Here is a 20833-nt window from a genome sequence, read left to right as displayed (position 1 = left end):
AACCAGCACTGTTGTGAAGCAAACATCTCTTTATGGGGGTAAATATGCTTCACCTGTCTGGTGTTACATTATATTGTAAGTTTATATCCCGTTTTTCATACATAATAAGAATTACCATCCAAACAGTCGCTAAAATTAAATGATCAGGATAGCAAACAAACAGAGATGGATTTTTGTTTCTTTTTATTTACTTTTTTCCCTCTCTCATAACAGTTTTGAGTTTGAGTTAAGTTTTCTTGTTCTTTTTGACGAGGTAGCTTCTGTAGTAGAAGTTACTGAAGAGAATGATGAGGCTGAGAGAATATGCCAAAACAGTGATGTTCATATAGTCAGGGAAGTCACAGTCAGCAAACAGATTGTAGCTGGTATGGATAGTCACTATGAAAAACTGGAGCTGTAAAGAGAAACAATAGCATGATGGTAGACTTCCAGGGCACTGAGTACAAGAAAATTACAAGAGGATGGTCACGTAAGAGATGAAAGCAGTAGGGGATAACAGTTAGGCAATTTTCATACTTGCTATATGAGCTATAAGGCTTGAACACTTTCAGCAAATTCCTCTGTATATTTGGTGTAGAGTGGTTGGAGAAATATCCACAGTCTTGTATATAGAAAATGGACAAAGCCATGTTGATGTTACCAAGTTATTAGTGAATAATGAATAATGAATTAGTGAATGGTTGTGTTGAAGGGGCTCTTTTACCTTTCTGTTTTCAAACGACAAGAAAGGAGTGAAACAGAGGGGCACTACTTGCTTATAGGGTAGTGACATGCCAGACACATGGGCAAGCTTACTCTCTCACTGGACCATAAGTTACAATTTTATATATAATATTATATTTTATATTAAAAAAAAACCTGAGTTAAAATTGAGTTGTCTTCAGTGTGACTGGAAATCAGTGGTTAAGACCATAAACTGTCCCAGAAAAGACAAGCAAGAGTTATTTTCCCACTGACCTTTACAGAAACCAGAGAAGTTTGCCCTCTGCTGGCCATTAAAAAGAATGCTTACTTAAGCCCATCTTTTACATACAGTCTATGGAAATGACTCCAAAGTTATTCTTTAGTTACTCGTAAAAAGGAATGAAATTATATGTAATATTGATAATGTCATTATTAATCTTACACCCAGTGATGCTCACATGGAAACAAAAATAGTAAAGATTAGTTATCTTGCAGTATGTGGTGATTTTTTGGTCGTTTCTCAGTATATGTTACTGATATTTCTTGTGTAACCATATACATATCATTTAGATACTATGCAATATGACTGTTTTTTTCTTTCTCTTTTATAAAAACAGAGTAGGGTTGTCAGCAGAGAGTAACACGGGCAAAAGTACTCATTAAAAAAAGAAAATAAGTCACCATGTGAAGGTGTCCATTGGATTCATAAAGCTAGTCACGAGTGAACTACCTCAGCTTCAGTTAACTAAATTGTAAAGACAAGTGTTAATGATGGCTTGGGGGTCGTTTTGAAGGTCAGTGCAATTCATGTCACAGAATGGCAGTCAGGCACCATACTGACCTATATAAGCTGAAGCCATAAGGGAAAGAAAAAAATACAGGATGCATTGTCTTTTCATTAGACTATAAGTAGAAAACAGATGGTCCAGTAGTTAGCTGAGGAGCATCAGTGCTGCTAATCTGTCTCGTTTTGCCAGCAGTCAGTCAGAACAATGACAAACCAATCAGGAAGCCTACACGTTAAGCTCATCAAAACCAAATTATTAAGCCTCTGAGCTCTAAGTCGTCGTTGGTGATGACTAAGCCTATCAGAATAAGGACTTTTTGGTCTTATTTAAGTGTGAGAGAACAAAGAAAATATTTCTAACTGACAAACATCCACCACTTTTTATATTTTTTCCCCATAAAGCCAGTTCTGGCTTTTTCAGGATTATCACCTTTGATGGCTTAGTAGTTGTTGTTATTGTACAAGCTTCTAAAGTACACATAGCAGAATCAGGAAGGTGACTGCCTTTATGCTACAGATAGAAATACAGACTGACGGCTTAATGAATCATAATGAACTATCCAAAAACATAAAAGGGAGCTAAAAATTAAGAGGAGATCATTTTTAAGTTAGAGGATGATCACTGTAAAATGAATGTGAATGAGATGCATACAGACCAGCTGTAGGGTGGTGAGGTAACGTTTCCACCACAAGTATTTGGTCATGCTTGGTCCCACAGCTGCCAGGCCGTAATACATGTACATCACTATATGGACGAGGGAGTTAATCAGACCTATCAGGAAAGCTGTAGACAGACACTCTGAATGAGAACCCTATATTATCTTCTTGAATATTTCTGTTTGCTGCTCAAAGACTCTTATTCACAACATTTTGTAAAACTGGACTAGTGGGTTGTACTCACACTGTCCACCAGCCACATATTTAACCCCAGCCCACCAGTTGAAGATCATTGTGGCGTGGTGGTAGACATGGAGGAAGGTCAGTTGACTGTTCTTCTTCCTTAGGATAAAAAATATCTGAATCACAGAATCACACAAAGACAGTTAGGCAGAAGCATCTTGCAGCCATGAAAACACATGCTCGTATAAGCTTGCTTGAAACTCACAGTGTCACAGAGCTCTATAACTTTGGAGAAGTAGAACCACCAGCACACTCTGGCCATCTGTCCAAAATTATAAAAAGTACATTATTAACCTTCGTGCACTGCAGTTCAAACAATTTTAAATATATATATATATATATATATATATATATATATATATATACACAGTTCTGTAAAATATATTGAGCCATGAGCATTCTTTACAGTTCTCTATGAAAATTGGAAATGCAGAGATTTACTGAAATATGCAAACATAAATGGAAACAATTCTGTACAATTCCAATGAGCTGCAAAGTCCAACTTTATGAACACCTTTATTCTTAAACACAGCCTCAACTCTCTCAGGATACTTTCTTATAATGTTTCCTACTTCTCAAAGACAGGACTGTCAAATGCTGTTTATCTGATGTAGACAGCTTTTTAGGCCTGCCACCTCTTCTATTATGACATGATGTCAGTAACAAAGGATCCAATTTAAAATTGGCTCTTTGCTAAATTGTCTATTATGTGTAAACAAAACACTGTCTCATCAGTTGGCGTTAAGTGGGTTAAAAAAACAAAAAAACTTTCTTTTGAAAATGGTCAGGTACAAGGACTGGACTGAAAATAAGTGAAAAAGCAGCCAATGTTCAAAGATAAACTTCAGAAAGCCTGGAGAGCTATTGCTCTGCAAAACAGTCTAGCTGCTCAGAAACAAAATCCAAAGAAATGGCTCGACAGTTTTTTCACAGTAGTGTACATGTCAAAATTAATTTAGTGAAAAACATTTACCCTCATGGCCAATGGGCTGTCACTGTAGTCCACTGGCTGGCACAGCAGACTGTATCCTGCCAACCAGGAAGAGGTTGTAAACTGTAAAGAGAAAAGATGCTCTCATCACTGCTTGTTTTTTCTTTCATTTAGCAAAATGACGTTTCATTAAATAGGTAAAAATCCTTTACCAAATATTCCGTGAAGGAATAGGACACATGAACCATGCGGGACTATTTGATCTTTAAATCATGCTGTACACGGTGAAAATGTAGCCACTGATGCGCAGCACAGACTCCCAAACAGAGCCGATGGTAACATGTCTGTTTACACTCCGACAGATGTGGATTGCTTTAGGCGGTGTTTCTGTCCAAAATTACCTATATTAAACTATTTTATAGCTCACATTAGGATTTTACAGATTCACAAACTTTGACAGCCATTTGGACGGTTTATTTTTTTTTATGATCTATTTGCTCTGTGTGTTTTATATGCCAATAACTGTTTTAAGAGAGTTGACATGCAAGTACTAGAATCCACCAGCTACAAACTGCTACAAACTGAAACCACTGGGAAGTGAAGTGAGTTACAGTGATTATCTCAGAAGAGTGGAAGGTTCTGTTGGCATTTATGTATAACTGGACCCAGAAGAGATACAGCAGGGATTGAAGGACACCCCCAGTGGTTCTGTGTCCATCCCCCAAAACATCAGAGCTCTTTTGGTCCCATGAGTAACATCTAAACAACATTAAGCAGGTGGTTTTAGTGTCATTGGAAGTTGTATTATCCTATACTGACTTCCTTTTAGCTGCTCTGAATTCCCGCTCCCCGTTGTCTTTTCCGATAGTTCCTTCAAGCAGTATGGTATTTACCTCATAGAACATGTAGGCAGACAGGCAGACCATGGCAAAGTTGTAAACTATCAAGACAGGTCTGAGGTTGACTGGCTGCCTCCTTGCCATTAGCTTTGACCCCACCCATATAATGATCAAGTAACACAGGAAGACACAGCTAATTGGCACAGGAGAATAGACCAGAAGCCAGTTGTCTGTCCTTTTGTCTAAATGACAAGAAGGTGAGAGAAAAGCAGAAAGACCTTTAGAAAAAAATAAACTGCTAATCTCTGAGAAAAAAAATGGGTAAATTAATTTACGTGCCTCCTTTTTCCAAAATCCCATGGTAAAATAACTGGACTTTCTGCCACACAGTGAGCGCTTGAAAATCCTGAAACAGAAAAAAACGAGAGAAACTTTGATTTGCAAAGCTGAAGCAAACACTAACGTTTTAAAATGAAATAATATAAGTCTCTCACAAAAAAACAGAAAACATCAAACACCTTTTTTGGTATAATGATCACACCTGCTTATATGGCATTTATAATGTTCTACAATATTGATTTTTCTAATATTGTGTTCATTCTGCAAAGGCCAAACATGATTTGTCACTGCATTAAAGTTTCATTTTGTTGTATTGGACTGGACGAGGTCTGGTTTCAAAACCCTCATCATAAGATGATGACTACACATAAAGTCATTTGCCGGTTTTTTGGTACAAACCACAAAATGTACTCATATAAACTTTTTTATATCAGTACAACTAACTGTTCCCAGCACTTTGCACGCTCATAAATAGTACTCTTCTCAAAAAGTACTTTGCAACAAACAACACCTCGCTGCAAAATTGATTAAACTACCAGGAGATAATCTGGATTACAATTTAAGGATTATGTGCACTAATCCAAACGTATCTCTTTTGATAATGGATCCTCTTGACTAATAATCCTCTTGATGACTGGCTGACTGATGTGGACGACAGGGTGACACGTGTCCTGGTGTGTATTACAGTGCTGCCATCTAGTGTCTGAAGATGAAAGTTGCGTGCACAGCAGGTGTGTTTCTCTTTACTTCACCATCAGACTCCTCTTGTGGTGTTGCGCATGTTTGCCTCAGGCTTGGGTAGAACTTAAGAAATATACAGTCTTTTTACAGATAAACTGGATCACTACTACTCTGAACTGCTATGTCTCAGAAGAGTTGATTCATTAGTTTCACTATTATATATATAAAAAAGGGAAAAAAAATACAAGAAGGGGGAAATCTGTATAAACCTCCTACTGGACTTTGCCATGGGATCAAAGAATGGAAATAAATTAACAACCCTTCTTTTTCCAGGCTAACACATGCTTCATCCACCATCAATGAAGCCAATGCCGAAGAGTCCGAAAGTGCAGTTCTTCTAATGACTTCCAAAGAGTATCAGTCCCATTAGACTACCATGTTAAAATGTCACTCATTAAAATAACAGGTATCCAGCCTGGCAACTATACTGGTATTGAATTTGAGCATGTATGTAGTGTTGGTGCCTTTAATAGTATTTTTACTGGAATTCTAAGCTAAATAATGTGGCTACAGCAAGTTGGTGCTCCAGTTTTCATGTCTTTGTGTTGCACCTATACTGCTGATGGATGCAGCTTGTTAGCCAAGCTTGCTAGCCTTAGCTGATGACTTTGCATGGCACTCTCATGGGAGTGGGGAGTAAGGGATTACTATTGCAAAAACGGTAATGGGTGGGCAGGTGCTTCTCCAACAGCATCACCATCAACACAGGAGCAAGGCACCATGTACATTTCAATTCCTTTAATTTTAAATATGTTTATATTGTCTATCCTGTAAAATAGTCAGATATCTATTCATATTAATGTACAGAATTCACCTGCTGCTGCTACTACTGCACATTCACCCAGTGTATATACTATATGTGTGTGTGTATATATATATATATATATATATATATATATATATATATATATAATGTTCTTCCTCTACACCCCCCCCCCCCCCCCCCCCTCAATTTTTGCACATGTCGAGGAGCGTGTCAGGCTACATTTCACTGTGTGTTATACTTGTATAACTATGCATGTGACAAATAATAAAGAACCTTGAACCTTGAACCTTAATTAGATTACCGTTACTTTCCCGTAGGAACGCTGCGTTACTGCGTTACTAAAACCGTGATTTTTTGCGAGAATGTCTCATGACAGTGATGTAAGCGAGTGCAACGTTTGTGACAACAGCTGTGTGAAGATCAACAATGGATGATATATGGAGTACGGGAGAGAGTATGAGCATGCAGCGTTTAAAGCGTGGAAGTACTGACCTTACTTTGAGTTTGATTCCATAAAAAGTGACAAAACGATTAGTGTCCGTTGTGTGTGGGAAGAAAACTTATTTTTACAGCGAAAAAAACCCCTAAACAAGCACCGAGTGCGCAACGACGTAATGGGAAATTCACAGAGAAACTCGCGGATTCTTCCACTGACCGCTGTAGCACACCTGCACCAGGGTAAACCTCCGCCTACCCTACTCCTGCTTTACAGGTGAAAATAGAGCAAAAGGACCGCTAGTCTTTGACTTTATTTATTTTCTGCTGTTTTTTACTTGCATCTATTTGAAAGACTGAGTGTAAACACAAAAAATATTTTATTTTATGTGCTGGAATGTGCAGAAAATAGGTTTAAATGTTAAACTAATGTCTTCAAGTCAGAGAATGTTGCATATAATTAAATTTTTGCTTGATGCATAAAGTTAAAAGATTAGAACTGATAAAACAAGTTAAAAAAAGAGACTTTTCCATTTGATTACATTTTGTATGATGGATTATGCAGAAAAAGTAGAATTGGACTGAAAGATCTATCGCTTTATCACCTCTTCAGGTTGTAAATCCTGCTTTTAAAAAGTAACTAAGTAACTAAGTAAGTACTTTTGAAAATAAGTAATCAGTAAAGTAACAGGATTACTTTTTTGGGGAAGTAATCAGTAATTAGTTACTGATTACTTTTTTCAAGTAACTTGACCAACACTGTTCATCAATAACCAATAATATGCAGCGGTGAGGAGATAAATTTGTTCTTTAACAGTCTGTTAATATTAAATGCACTCTGCTACTTCATGTAAGTTAAAGCACTATTTAGAAGCAGCAGGCTGTGTGGCCAAAGCTAGGCTAAGCAGTTAAGCCTTACCTGTGTCCTCATAAGGATTTACGGAAAACAATCCCTAACAGAGCTGAACAGAACTCCTATGTGCTAAGGTTTAACGTGTAGAGTAGTACTGAAGGGAAAGTTACAAGAAGATACTTTCAAGACCAGAAATATACAGTATTTCAAAATAACAGCATGAGCCTATGCATCTTCATTTATGCAGCAGTTATCATTAAGATAACAGCTTTTAACCACAGCAGCCTCCAACAATGTGAGGAGAATCTACAGTAAACACAGCTGAAAATAACATTCACATTCAAAATAACATTCACTTTACCTTCATTGTGATGGTCTATAGCTGTGATTTCTCTCTTCAGCTCTGTCCTGTCAGAGCATGCGGCATCTCAGTCAAGTCCTAAGCAGGACTGAGTCAATCAGTGTGTGTACTACGGTGTGTAACTGCCAGCTAAATCCTATCTGAAAATGCTACTGCAAGTGTGACTGAAGAAAATTCAAAATCATATCATCATCATCATCATCATCATCATCAACTTTATTTATAAAGCACTTTAAAACAACCACAGCTGACACAAAGTGCTGTACATTGGAACTGTAAAATAAAATTACATGAGATATAGATAAAAAACAAATAAAAGAAGAGTGAAATCATTAATTAAATAACTACTGCATTAAAAAAGAAACTAAGTCTCACTGAGGTTAAAAGCCAAGGAATAAAAGTGGGTTTTAAGACGTGATTTAAAAGTGGACAGTGAAGGGGCCTCTCTAACATGCATGGGCAAATTATTCCATAATTTTGGAGCCACAATAGAGAAGGCCCTGTCCCCTCTGAGCTTCCTCCTGGATCTCGGTACCTCCAGGAGCAGCTGGTCAGCTGACCTGAGAGACCGACAGGGTATGTGGGGATGAAGAAGCTCAGAGAGGTAAGGCGGGGCAAGACTGTGTAGACATTTAAAAACAAACATAAGAATTTTAAAATTAACTCTAAAAGACACAGGCAGCCAGTGCAGAGAGGCCAGCACGGGGGTTATATGCTCTCTTTTTCGAGTTCCTGTTAGGAGTCGTGCAGCCGCATTTTGAACCAGCTGCAGACGTGAGAGCAATAACTGACTGACCCCCACATAAAGTGAGTTACAGTAGTCCAGGCGGGAAGAAATAAAAGCATGGATCACTGTTTCAAGGTGCTGCCTCGAAAGAAAAGATTTTAGTCTTGCCAGTCGCCTTAAATGATAAAAACTGGACTTCACCACTGCTCTGATTTGGTTGTCCAATTTAAAATCACTGTCCAACTTAAAACCAAGGTCAGTAACAACAGATTTAAAATAGACTTCCAGGGATCCTAAAACAACAGAGGAGGACTCACAGGGACCACTGGGTCCAAACACCAACACTTCTGTTTTCTTTTTATTAAAATTTAAAAAGTTTCGAGCCAACCAAGCTTTAATGTCATCTAGACATGTCAAGAGAGGTTTTATGGAGATGGCATCCTTGCGTTTTAGTGTCAAATAAATTTGGCAGTCATCGGCATAACAGTGAAATGAGATCCCATGCCTTCTAAGGATAGAACCCAGAGGCAGTAGATACAGAGAAAAGAGCAGTGGCCCTAAAATTGAGCCCTGTGGGACACCACATGACAGAGGAGCAGAAGACGATTCTGCTCCTATGATACAAAATGTATCATAGATAAAATAATAAATCACTCGGTGTCTACATAACTAGCAACAGACCACTGGTTTAAGGGAAAAGAAGAAGTTAAACTAAATTAATTGAATCCATTTAACACTGCCTTGCTACTGCCAGGTTTTTGTAATTACTAAAGTTAAAAAGGACACATACCATAGACGTAAGACAGAAGAGTCAATTTTAATGTTAATTTTTAATAAAAATCACTTGGTCTCTATATCTGCTTTTTTAAACAAAACAATTTATAGTTTCTTTCCACACTCTGAATTCATAAGAAGAAACATGAGTCACACAGCAAACATGCAGTGAATAACAGTGTGGGCTAAGCCTGTAGTGGATAAGGTGGGTCAAACAGAAGCGAATACTATGAATGTCTTCTACATGCAACACAGTGTCTAATAATTACATATGATTAGTATACTCAGTTTTAAATAACCTCCTGTATTCCTTAAATGAAAAGTTGCAGCAAAGAACAATTAGCACACACAAATCACTACAAATATTCATCATGAATCATGCTATTAATGGTAGTAATATCCCCTTTAAACAGTAATCTGACAGAGGTTTGCTCAGCAGCATTGCACACCCTCCCCTGGCTCTGTGTGGGTGACAGTAACTCTTGATCCATCCCATCTCACCACACACATCCATCCACAGTTTTCTGCAAGCAGCTTTTACACTGCGGACTTCATTAATGTGAGGAGATGGTGGAGAATGGTTACTTTATCCACACAGAGATGTGGAGTGTGGAAATGCCAGGAGACAAACCACAGTATAATCACTGCTTAATTAGACAATACAATAAAATAAAAATGCACAAAAAACATTCAGATTCTAATCAAACTACACTAAAGCAAATTACAAATGTTAGTTATCAGTGCTGCTGCCAGATTAATGATCATGTTGGTGCTGCTGATGGGGGGAATGGTGGTGGTGGTGATGAGAAGTAGAATCACCCTGATCCTGCTGATGTAGCGACTGATTCTGGTGACTGGAATGTTGATCGTGGTGGTGTTGATGAGAGGGGGGGTCATCATGATGATGGTCGTGGTGGTGGTGGTGGTGAGTCCCTCCAGAAGCTGTGTCTGCCACTTCTGAACCTTCGTCAACAAGCTGAGCTGTGCCATTCTTTCTGATGTTGTTACCACCGACAGATGAAGTAGAATTATGCTGGAAAAGAGGAATACACAGTCACACACACCATATTCATTATTCTTGAGTTAAAGCTGCATCACACTCACAATTGTCACATTTATTTCGGCCACTTGGCGGCAGCATATTGAAGTAATGGCACAACACTGATGTAGTAAAATGTTATCAACTTGCTATTAGCTATCATTAACATTAGCTAATGTTTCTGATTAATAATCTCTACCTTGTTTTTAGTCAGCCTCATTTCTGTGAAATGCTCTGCTGTTCTTAAAACCCAATTTCTACTTTTTCCTGTTTTTTTTTTTTCAATCAAACCAGTTTTATTCCCAATATTTAGGGCCAACTCAAGACAACTCAACTAACTACAAGAGGCCAATCTACCAATAAATCCCAGTCAAGTTAATGTGAAGCTGACCAACAATTCCTTGCCAGTTCCTCACTATGAAAAGGAAACATTACAGAACATAAAAATATTGTGTAGTTTATCCATTCCTCCATCCATTCATTCATTCATCCATCCATTCAGGCATCCATTCATCCACCAATCTAGTCATCCATCCATCCTTCCATCCTTTCATCCAACCATCCACCCATCTTTCCATCCATTCATCCATCCTTCCATCCATTCATCCATCCATCTAGTCATCCACCCATCCAGTCATCCATCTATCCATCCATTGATCCATCTATCTATCCTTCCATTCATTCATTCATTCATTCATTCCTCCATTCATCCAACGATCCATCCATCCGTCCAACCATCCATCCATTCATCCTTCAGTTCATCCATCCATCCATCCATCCATCCATCCATCCATCCATTCATTCATTAAACCATCCATCCATCCATTCATTCATTAAACCATCCATCCATCCATCCATGCATTCATCCATCCATCCATCCATCCATCCATCCATCCATCCATCCATCCATACTTTCATTCATACATCTATCTATCGTTCCATGAATTCATTCATCCATCCATTCATCCAACCATCTACCCATCTTTCCATCCATCCATTCCTTCATCCATCTATCCTTCCATTCCTTCATCCATCCATCCTTCCATGCATCCATTCATCCCAGATGTCATAGGATAAATGACGGGGTACGCCCGGGTCTGTTGATTAGTTCTGTGAACTATAACATTGGACTTCATTCATTTCGCACACATTTTTCCACTGATCACTCACAGTGCAGTTACAGATATTTTTCTGATAAGTTGCTCTGATTGCAGCCTCTACGAATGGGTGATGCAGAAAACTGTAAGGCATCACTATATGAAAGGTGAGGAGACCACACCTGGAGAAAATGAAGCAGAAAGAGAGGGAGAATTGAAACTCAAATTCATAACGTCCACATGATGCATATAAATATGAAATGTGTGTGGAACTAAAGGAAGAACAACTTTTTCCGTCTGCATGGGGTTTTATACATGTTCTCTCCTCTACTCCTTCATGTACACATCATACCATTATCTACATTACCCTGTTTTAAGTCCTGCTATCTATGTAACCGTTCACATGCATGATTTAAAGCAAAGTTCAAACATTTAAAGTGTTTTGCCCTAAATAAAATCAAAAATATGAGGTAAATGTCATGAGGGCAGGTTCATCTCACCTGTCATAAACCAGGAAGTCATCTTTGTCTCCGTCCAGAGCCTCCCACACGTCATTTTGAAGAGGTTGCTGCTGAAACACGGGGACCCCGGTGGGAGCACTTCTCTTCAGCTCCCAATACATTGCTCTGGAATGAGCGTCACGCTCATTTACTATTATGAAAGACACTTCAGTCATGTTGCTGCGATTCAGCCTATCACGCAGGCCTCCAATTCTACAGATGAACAGATGGAAGACAAGATAGAGAGCTGGGTATAATCTCACATCGCTGTTAATCTGGACAGTTGGAAAAGGTTTTTCTAGAATCACAGGACGTCAAAGCCTCGACTCAAGGAACACGGAGGGCTTGTCTGTCTTCAAGTTTTAAGAGAAAAAAAATAAAAGGATGATAAATCTTTACTACACTAATTGTGCAGCAGAATCATGTTCAGAGGCTTATAAGAGGAATTCTGAGCAACTGTCTCTCCACAAGAACACCTTTTGTACAAAGATCATGTTTGTTTTACATTTTTCTTAATTTTACTCTTCAAAATAAGACAAAAAAATCAGCTCGGATTATATGGTCTAATAATACATAATTCTTCTTATATTGTTAATATTGGTATACTGTAATGTTGTATCCGAGCAATTTCAGTAAACACATGAGAGATTTAAGGTCTGTATAAAGATGGTGTGGATTCCTTTTCTGTTTTTCCTTTAACAACATGCTATCTAGAAGTCTATTTAAAATGACTTTTTTTAAACTAAAATACAAATTTGAGGACTATCGGGAAATAGTGTTTCAGAAAATAACAAGACTATAGAGAAAATTGTATTATTAAGAAGCCAGTAAAAAAATACATACAACTGGTTAATGGGTTTACTCTTCAAAATAAAACTTAAAAATAGGAGTTTTAACTATTACAACTTTCTTACTTGGATGCCTGCCTGAGGCAGAACTGTCAGGCAGCCTTCAGCAGCGCCACCACAGCCACGTTTCCCAACAGGTCTCGCATGGGTGCATATCCCTTAATGTCCCACTGGGGGGCAGGTTTGCAGATCCTGGAGGCATCATTGTCCCCCTCCACAATCAGAGTGCTGTGTGAGGCCCACAGCAGGCCTGGCAATGCTGCGAACAGCCACAACATCAAGAGAGAGCCCATTGTCTCTCCCTGGCAGCCTGGACTGTATCTACCTGACAAGAAAGACATTGTGCAATAATTGAAAAAACAAAAACAACAATTTTTTTGCACCTGATGTGAAGAAGTGAAGAGAAAAAATCTTTTCCAAGGCTTTGTGGCACAAAGTCAGGGGAAAGGAGATAGCACATGCAGACTAGGCAGTCTGGGGTTCAATCAGTAGCGCTCAGTCTGATCCAAAAATAATTAAAAGAGCAAAACATCATTGTGTCTGTCTTTACATGCGAAGATAATCTGCAAAAAGAGCCGGGGTAAACAGCGGGCACAGAGGTATTTTGGGGCACATGGAGAACATGCAAGCATCAAAGCAAAGACAGACAGAGACAGACTCAGAGTGTACTGTCTCTCTGTTTCAACGTGATCTGGATCACTTTTGTTAGATAATTAAAGCCTTTTCGGGTCGCCATTTCTTTTCCTCTCCTAATTTAAATGTTTAGATGTATAACAAGTATTAAAGTGTACAAGACAGGAACAGATCTCTGTGGTTAAACTGCATTAGTTGGAATTCCACAAAATACACCCCTACAATAGTTAATATGTTTGACCTTCAGAACAAAAGACTTAAAGCCTTAAAAACAAACACTTTAAGCCCAAAAAGATGATCTTACCTTTTCTCTTTCTCTGTTCTGCGACCCACACATGCAGACAGTAAACCCCTGTTGTTTTTAAAGCCTTTGAGGCTGACTAGCACTTCCCCCAAATCAAACAGAGACAGAGACAGAAGGAGAGGGGGGAGAGAGAGAGAGTGTATGTGTGAGAGAGAGAAACTAAACAAAGGACTTTAATTGAATGCAAGTAAATTTGAGTAAAATCACACTCTTTATTAATTTAATGGACTACCACAAAATTCTGGTTACCTTGTTGACTGAACAAGCAGTTATTGATTAGGTGGTTATAACTATTGAGTGGACCGATATGAAACATGATATTCATGGTTCCTTGATTCCCTGCACATTTTTGGTAATTCGACTTCTAGGCTATAGCACGGACTCATCTAGGCTGTAGCACTATGTGAAGATCATGTGGTTTTGAACAAAAATGTAAAAATAATATTTGGATAATTTAGATTTAGTTACGATGAGTGAGATTTAGTGCAGACTTTCCTTGAGAATGAAATCTACCCTTGGTGCTACAAGGGTATCCAAAGGTTTTTACTGAGCCCACTCTTACTCTTTAAAACCGAAAACATTACCACCCACCTCTGTTGTACTTTGTGTGTGGTGTTAAATATCAGATGTTAACTCCACATTACACTATAAAAAGCTGGTGAACACAGTAAACATGCAGTTTTTCAGCTGCTCAATCATAGTTACCTACCTATGCGAGCCAAGCTTTAGAGTGTGCAAAGGTGAATGCCACCATGACAAACAAACACAGGGCACCATTTAAGAAAGAGCTCAAAGGCCAAAAATCAGTGATAATCAACATGAAAGACTCAACTTGAAAAAATTTACTAAAAAGAGCTGTTTGATCAATAAATAGGGATGAGCACGAAGACCATGCTTTGTGTGAACTTTGCAAAGTTGATGGTTAATCTTCAAAAATGTAGAAAAATACAAGATCATCTGTTTACACTGACTTAAAGTTTTCTTGCCATTGAAGGTTAACAAGCCAGTTGCAATGTAAATAAATATATTGGCTTTTATGTTACCGATTTGCTCAAAGTCCAACCTGGGTAGCTGTTTGTTTTATGTGGGGAAAAGTAACACACATGACCTGAGATTAAGTTACAACAGTGGGATTTAAAGAGACTTGGGTTTAAGTTTTATCACTAGTAAATTAATATGCTTTCATTTTTATTCTAGCATCCAATGTTAACTGTTACTGTGAGCTGCCTGACATGGAGAACGTGTATAGCTGCAGTCAGAAGTTTCCATCCACTCATGAGCATGAATGTCATAGTCATTTGGGGCTTTTAACGACTTCTTTGAACTGTTATACGGATGATCTTACAGTTACAGCATTACCTTAATGACTTTTAGAAAAAAAAGATTCCGGTGCACAAGTTTAAATTTATTGGATTTTCTCTGATCCACACAGGATCAAAATTATACATACAGGCTCAAATAGATACATGCATTCATTTAAATCTTTTAATAAGTATTGCTCAAGGTTCTACAATGTCTTTCGACTTCTTGTTGGGGATCATAATTGAGCACAACTGGGAGTTTCTCTTTGCCGGTGTACAAAGGTAATGTTTACTGTATTGGCCAGAAGGTCTCAGGAACTCAGGTATTATAGTTATGTATTTTATAAATTAGGTTTTATTTTTATTTTAACTTTTCGCTTTTAATTTAATTGAGTTTTTATTAGTTTTTGTAGTCTTTTTTGTTATTATTGTATAAAGGGTATATATCAGAGGCAAGATTTAGGAAAATGAGTATCACAAAAAAACCCACAGACCTCCATCCAATACCTCAATAGTCGAGTTTTACCAGTAACGTACCAAAACTACCGTATTTCCCGGACTACAAAGCGCACCTGAATATTAGCCGCACAAGCTAAAATCAGGGGAAAATCCTGTTTTGTACATACATTAGCCGCACCTGACTAAAAGCCGCAGGTGTTTCAATGTTGACTTATCATATGTAAGAGAATATGCACAAAGGGAATTGTCAGGAAAGAGATGGCTGTTTGGAGACATCACTTTTATTAATATTTTGAAAAACAAGTTATGGGTACATATTTGCACATGTAGTACATAACAGTAGCCTACAGCACACCAGAAAAATAGATTCGGACTACCTTTTAGGCTCAGGTGCAGTGACACGGCTTTAACAAGAAGAAAAGTCAGTCATTCACCACCATCTTTCTCTTCTTCCTGCGCACTAAAACCACCAAAGTCCTTTCCTCCAGTGTCTGATACAAATAGGCTCAGGATGGCTTCGTCATCCACTCTTAGCTCCTTTGCTTCGTTGTCACTTTCAAAACCAAAGAAATCCTCGTTGTCAGTGTCAGAGTCGAACACCCTCTGAAGGGCCGTGGCGGTGTCCTCCTCTCCATCATGCAGCAGTCCAGCCCTTCAAAATCCATTGGTGATCTTGGATGCTTTCACACTTTTCCACGCTGTCAGAATCCACCGGTGGAGTTGAGCATAACTTGCTTTTCGCAAGTTTATCGCCGCTCATCATCCACGCCTCCCGCTGAACGCGTACCGCTACTTTGAAGTTTGTTTTTCGCGCTACTTCGTACGGCACTACGTTGCCTGGCGGACGGACATGTGACTAACATACCACTCTTGAACCCCGATCCTTCCGCCAGGCAACGTAGTGCCGTACAACAGCGGAACACACATAACAAATCGTCTTACGATATCACAAAAATCACGGACAATCCATAGAAAAGCCGCACCTGACTAAAAGCCGCTGGGTTCAAAGCTTGTGCAAAAAGTAGCGGCTTATAGCCCGACAATTACGGTAAGTATTTTCCTGTTTTTTTTATTTATATTTTAGCTAGTTTTCCAAATTCACAAAATCATGTTACTTTAATTTTTTTTGCAAGTTTTTATTTCTGTTTCAGTTAATAAAATTGTTAAGTGTGTTTCCACATCTAGTTTAAGTGAACTATAATAACCTCGCAAACAACTATCAAAAGTAGAAGTTGGTCGACTGCTTTGTTAAGGTCTGATAGTAGACCTAAACTGTCCCCCTCAAATGAGAGGAAACTGGTTAAGAACCACTAATGTTCGCATTTGCTATGAACTGGGAACTGCTGGAACACCGGGGTCACTGTGCACAGAGGAGAGATTTTTACATTGCCATGGGAGTGGATGCCAACCAAGAAAGAAGCCTCTGCTTCAAAATCAGCAACTTGAGCCTCACTCATGAATGAGAAATGGAGGCTTTCTGCAGAAAGGTTTTATGGTAAGACAAGAAAAAGGCTGAGCCTGTTGGCCTCAGTGACAAGAGGTATGTTTGGAGGAGTAAAGGAGAGACTTTCAACTTAAGAACATTGTACCAGTGGTGAAGTATGGTGATGGTAGCATCATCCTCTGGGTTTGTTTTACTGCCAGTGGTACTGGTACTTTGCACAAAGTGGACCGAATAATGAGAGAGGACTGCCTCCAAATGGACCCAAATGTATTGGAGTCTCAACATCACAAATTAACAGCTAGACGGTTGAAACATGGACATAATTGGTTGTTCCAACATGACATGATCTCAAACACACAAAGCAGGCCAACATTAAGCTGCCAGAATGGCCTTCCCAAAACACTCAACAGTATCGACAATTTGTGGATTAAAAGTCATGTCCGTACCAATGGAAACAGCTACCAAAGCTGTCTGGTTGAGGTACAACTTGCTAAGGGACATTTAATAAAATATTAGTTGAAGTATGTATATATTCAAGCTTCTGTATAAATTTTGAGGTTGACTTAAACTATCCAGAAAATTTGAACACTTCAAAACAGAGCAAAGGGGAAATTCTCAGAGTGAAATTTACACTGTAGTGCAAAATTAGGTTATTCACCAGTGCAGGATTTACTCTTATTTCCTTTTCCATACATCGTTTTTGGAACCTTCTTGAAAAACAGCGAGGGTCTCAGTTGTGTACATGTGACCAAAATAAGGTACAGAAATTCAGTTTTATTAATGCTTAAACTGGAGAGGTATGATTGAACAATATAGTTTGATACTAAACCCATGTTATGGTTAAAGACATAAATCATGTGCTTTACATCCCACCCAAAAAAACAAAAAACAAACCAAAACAAAAAGATTGAAAATAAATAAGAAAAAAAAAAATCACAATGTCGAGGGAACACTCTGTAATGAGATGTGTCTATATGAAACTTAAATAAAGTTAAATATTCCAAATGCTAATTTTATTATACATGTAAACAGAGCCAGGAAATATCAGCCAAGCTCAGAGACACTTGACTTTAAAAACACAAGCATCAAACTTGTCAGGGTTTGCGCAAATGACTCCTCTAAACAATTCTCAACTACAATCAGTAACAAGCTACATGGTACACATGCTCTGCACATGTTCAAGCTCACAGTGGGTCAGCATTTTCAGAGGTCCATCCCTGTTTCCTGCTGTTCTGCCGTATCAGTGTCCTTTGCTTTTGGTGCTCGTTGCTCTCAGTTGCTTTTATATCGAGAATTGTTTAACAACTCATGACATATCAGATTTTAATGCACACTATACTCTTAGCCCCACGTCTCAATGTGTATGCTTATCATTGTTAAGGGCTCACTTGATTTTAACCCAATCTTCCCCTATGTTGAACTCATTAGTAAACATCTAGCTCCAAAGCAGGAAATGCAGTCTTCTGGTGGAAAGTCTTGTTTCACTTGTAATAAGCTTCACTGTTTCCCCTACCACCTCTGGTCTCATGATGGTAGTTGGATTTTGCCGAGCACCTATTCTGCATTTTAGTCAAGCTAAAGGAAGCTGAGATTTAAGCTGTTTCAAATAGATTCTCTTAATGCCACGCACCAACACCAAAGCTTATATTTTTATCAATACCTCTTTGGCATCAGGGACCTGAAAAAAAAAAAAAATCTGTATCTGATTCTAGATGGGATAACAGCAGGGTGGGGAGAAAATACTACAAGTAAAACTGTAGGCTAGCCTGAGCATCTCTTATCAGCTGATCACACGCATATAAGCATTTGAGAGTGCAACCAGTTGACATAACAAAAGCAAATTCACGTCAAGTCATTCAAGGAGGAGATACAAAGCACAATAATTCAGCTTTAGTCTTTAGCAATTCACACAAACTGCTAAGAAGACAAAACACCTATCAGTTCTTCCTCATCATTATCTCCAACTTCAGGGGGACTGTCGCAGGTGGCCATGAGCCCCAGGCCTAGCTCTGCCAGCTCCTCGCAGCTCATATCAGTCGTCACCATGATCTTAGTCTCCAAACGGTTACACAGAGTCCTATAGGAGGGTAACGGGTAACCAATCTCTCTCAGGTACTCGTACCCCTTGGTGCCAACTGCACAGCGGATATTCCGGGCTTTCAGGATTGTCTCCGGAGACCAGACAGCACGTCGGGAGCGTTTGGTGAGTGACAGGGCTCGGATCTGATCCTCATACAGAAAATTCTGAAGACCCTTTTCAAGCCGGTCAAGTCGATAAAGACGCTTCTTCATCTCTTCAGCCTGACAGAAACAGGAGTGTATGGTTAGTTTGGGCCATTTTATTGCACATAACACTCATTATTTTGAAACAACTTTCATAATAATTTGCATAACGCAATAAAACCTTACAATGCTCTCCAAAAAAAAAAAAAGAAGCCCAACAGACCAGGCTTTGATTTGCAGGGGAAGTCATCAGCTGTCCTACCTCTTTCTGTAGCCTTGCAGTGTGTTGCATCTCCTGCTCCAGCTGTTTCCTAAGCAGCTGGCAATGTGTGCAGGGCTGCTGATCTTCAGATGTTCTGTCCGCATCTTCCTCCTCTAAGCCAGGCAAAGGGGTGCGTCTGGCATAGCCATGATCCCCGAAATTCAGCTCCTTCTCCACTACACCAAAACACAAGGGAAAAAAGTGGAATTAAATTTCTGAGAACTAGAGTAGAAAAACATCCAAACAAGAAGATATCTTCTTAAATATTTCTGCAGACATGGAGCAATAACTGTACATAGAACTTCTGGGTTTTTCTGTTGAGACAAACATTTCTATTTTTTCTGCAAAATGCTCATCTACATTTACGAGCAACCAGACAACACTGCTTATGTGCAATGTGTTGTTGGGCTGTTTTTACTGTATTTTCCAATAAAAATGCTTTCTACAGCAGTTCATGATGTGAAAAGTAAGAGATAACAGACAACTATACAGTAAGTGTCGTGACCTTTCATACACAGCAAGCATTTTGTAGTTCACCAAAAATCCATCCATTGAATTCAATTCTAATCAGAGTAAAAAGGATCCAGAGCAACTTTACACCTTAGATTTCCAGTACCTGGCTCAGGTTTCAAAGGGTGCAGGATGTAGGGAACCGTGAATGCGGGGTAGGGAGGTTCTCCAACATTGAACAGAGTGGGGATAGCATTAGGTTTCAGCTTCTTCCCCCCAGCTGGAGACCTGGCTATTTCCTCAAACTGGCTCTGCTCAAAATGGTCCTTAAAGAAATGAAGCAAGTGCAAAGAAGACATACACTGAATCAAAATAATGAAAAACCAAAAGACATGAATTATAGATATTATGACAAAAGGTTAAAGATTGACAATTAGCTGAACTCAGAAGATAATTATCCGGTGAATAAATATATAAATCCTAATTCTATTTATTCAATTAATCCATGATTCTAGTCTGTTTAGATTTGGTTCTACTTTTTTTCTATTACTATGTTGTAAACTTACTTGACAGAGTCTGGAGTGAGGAGTTGGTTCAAAGTCCCGTCGACAGTTCACCACCCATTTCTTCTTCCGCACAGGGTCTTTGGGGAACCGAAACAGCTGCTTGCCTATGCTGGTTGAATTGGAGCAGTTTGGAGCGGAGCAGCCACCCATTGCACACACAGTCACAACAAACAGCAACAGCACAGCTAAATGTTAAGTTAGCTTGGCTTACAGTACAGCTCAGCTGTGACTTTTAATCATTACTAACTGCGTGCACGCTCTAAAAACGAGAAAATGTTACACTTGCATCAAACGTTAACTTGTGGAAAGCAAAGTCATGCCCTGTAGATTTTTAACAGAAAAAACCCCCACGAAAACAACTTATATCATCTTAACGGGGATAAAATATAGCTGACTTTGTTTGAGCCAAAATGGCGTACTTCCCCACGGTGGTCAAGTATAGTGACGCACTGTTTGTATGCGTCTGTCGGGAATGCCTGATTGAAAATACCACGTACCGCGCAAAAAGCGAAACAGAAGCGGTCAAATGAAAACATAAAGCACACACGCTTGATAACGTTTTACGCTAAC

General features: G+C 38.8%; 3 protein-coding genes across 4 annotated transcripts; all 3 read right to left on the bottom strand.

Moving 5' to 3' along the window:
• Positions 1-205: 205 nt before the first annotated feature.
• Positions 206-7706, bottom strand: elovl8a (ELOVL fatty acid elongase 8a). Its single transcript, XM_026150494.1, has 8 exons — positions 7637-7706; positions 4481-4547; positions 4196-4383; positions 3345-3425; positions 2577-2633; positions 2373-2487; positions 2128-2255; positions 206-394 (listed from the first exon to the last, which is right to left on the bottom strand). Exons 1-8 carry the CDS (start codon positions 7640-7642, stop codon positions 227-229), a joined length of 810 nt encoding a protein of 269 aa, XP_026006279.1. The 5' UTR covers positions 7643-7706; the 3' UTR covers positions 206-226.
• A 1454-nt stretch (positions 7707-9160) lies between these two features.
• selenop2 (selenoprotein P2) lies at positions 9161-13595 on the bottom strand. 2 transcript variants are annotated; one of them, XM_026150493.1, is made up of 5 exons: positions 13559-13595; positions 12688-12942; positions 11774-11986; positions 11347-11455; positions 9161-10170 (listed from the first exon to the last, which is right to left on the bottom strand). In XM_026150493.1, the coding sequence occupies exons 2-5, from the start codon at positions 12912-12914 to the stop codon at positions 9892-9894; spliced, it is 828 nt and encodes a 275-aa protein (XP_026006278.1). In that variant the 5' UTR covers positions 12915-12942; positions 13559-13595; the 3' UTR covers positions 9161-9891. The 2 variants fall into 2 exon arrangements, with proteins under 2 accessions (XP_026006278.1, XP_026006277.1); XM_026150492.1 differs by having other exon boundaries at positions 12688-12946; positions 13559-13584.
• A 4067-nt stretch (positions 13596-17662) lies between these two features.
• Positions 17663-20686, bottom strand: LOC113010555 (THAP domain-containing protein 1). Its single transcript, XM_026149659.1, has 4 exons — positions 20264-20686; positions 19864-20023; positions 19248-19423; positions 17663-19063 (listed from the first exon to the last, which is right to left on the bottom strand). Exons 1-4 carry the CDS (start codon positions 20411-20413, stop codon positions 18680-18682), a joined length of 870 nt encoding a protein of 289 aa, XP_026005444.1. The 5' UTR covers positions 20414-20686; the 3' UTR covers positions 17663-18679.
• Positions 20687-20833: the final 147 nt, after the last annotated feature.

Source organism: Astatotilapia calliptera, chromosome 18 (assembly GCF_900246225.1).
Source record: "Astatotilapia calliptera chromosome 18, fAstCal1.2, whole genome shotgun sequence".
NCBI classification, from domain to species: domain Eukaryota; kingdom Metazoa; phylum Chordata; class Actinopteri; order Cichliformes; family Cichlidae; genus Astatotilapia; species Astatotilapia calliptera.
This window is presented reverse-complemented; position numbering and strand designations above follow the sequence as displayed.

What these genes read in the sequence shown, in the direction of transcription:
- elovl8a (XM_026150494.1), bottom strand. An exon ending in CTGCCTACATGTTCTATGAG is followed by an intron (nt 3,426 to 4,195) that starts GTAAATACCATA and finishes TTCTCTTTACAG; the next exon opens with TTTACAACCTCTTCCTGGTT. An exon ending in ATATGTGGCTGGTGGACAGT is followed by an intron (nt 2,256 to 2,372) that starts GTGAGTACAACC and finishes GTCTGTCTACAG; the next exon opens with CTTTCCTGATAGGTCTGATT.
- LOC113010555 (XM_026149659.1), bottom strand. Translation starts at nt 20,413, where the DNA reads ATGGGTGGCTGCTCCGCTCCAAACTGCTCCAATTCAACCAGCATAGGC. An exon ending in CCCTTTGAAACCTGAGCCAG is followed by an intron (nt 19,424 to 19,863) that starts GTACTGGAAATC and finishes GTTTTGGTGTAG; the next exon opens with TGGAGAAGGAGCTGAATTTC. An exon ending in CTGCAAGGCTACAGAAAGAG is followed by an intron (nt 19,064 to 19,247) that starts GTAGGACAGCTG and finishes TGTTTCTGTCAG; the next exon opens with GCTGAAGAGATGAAGAAGCG.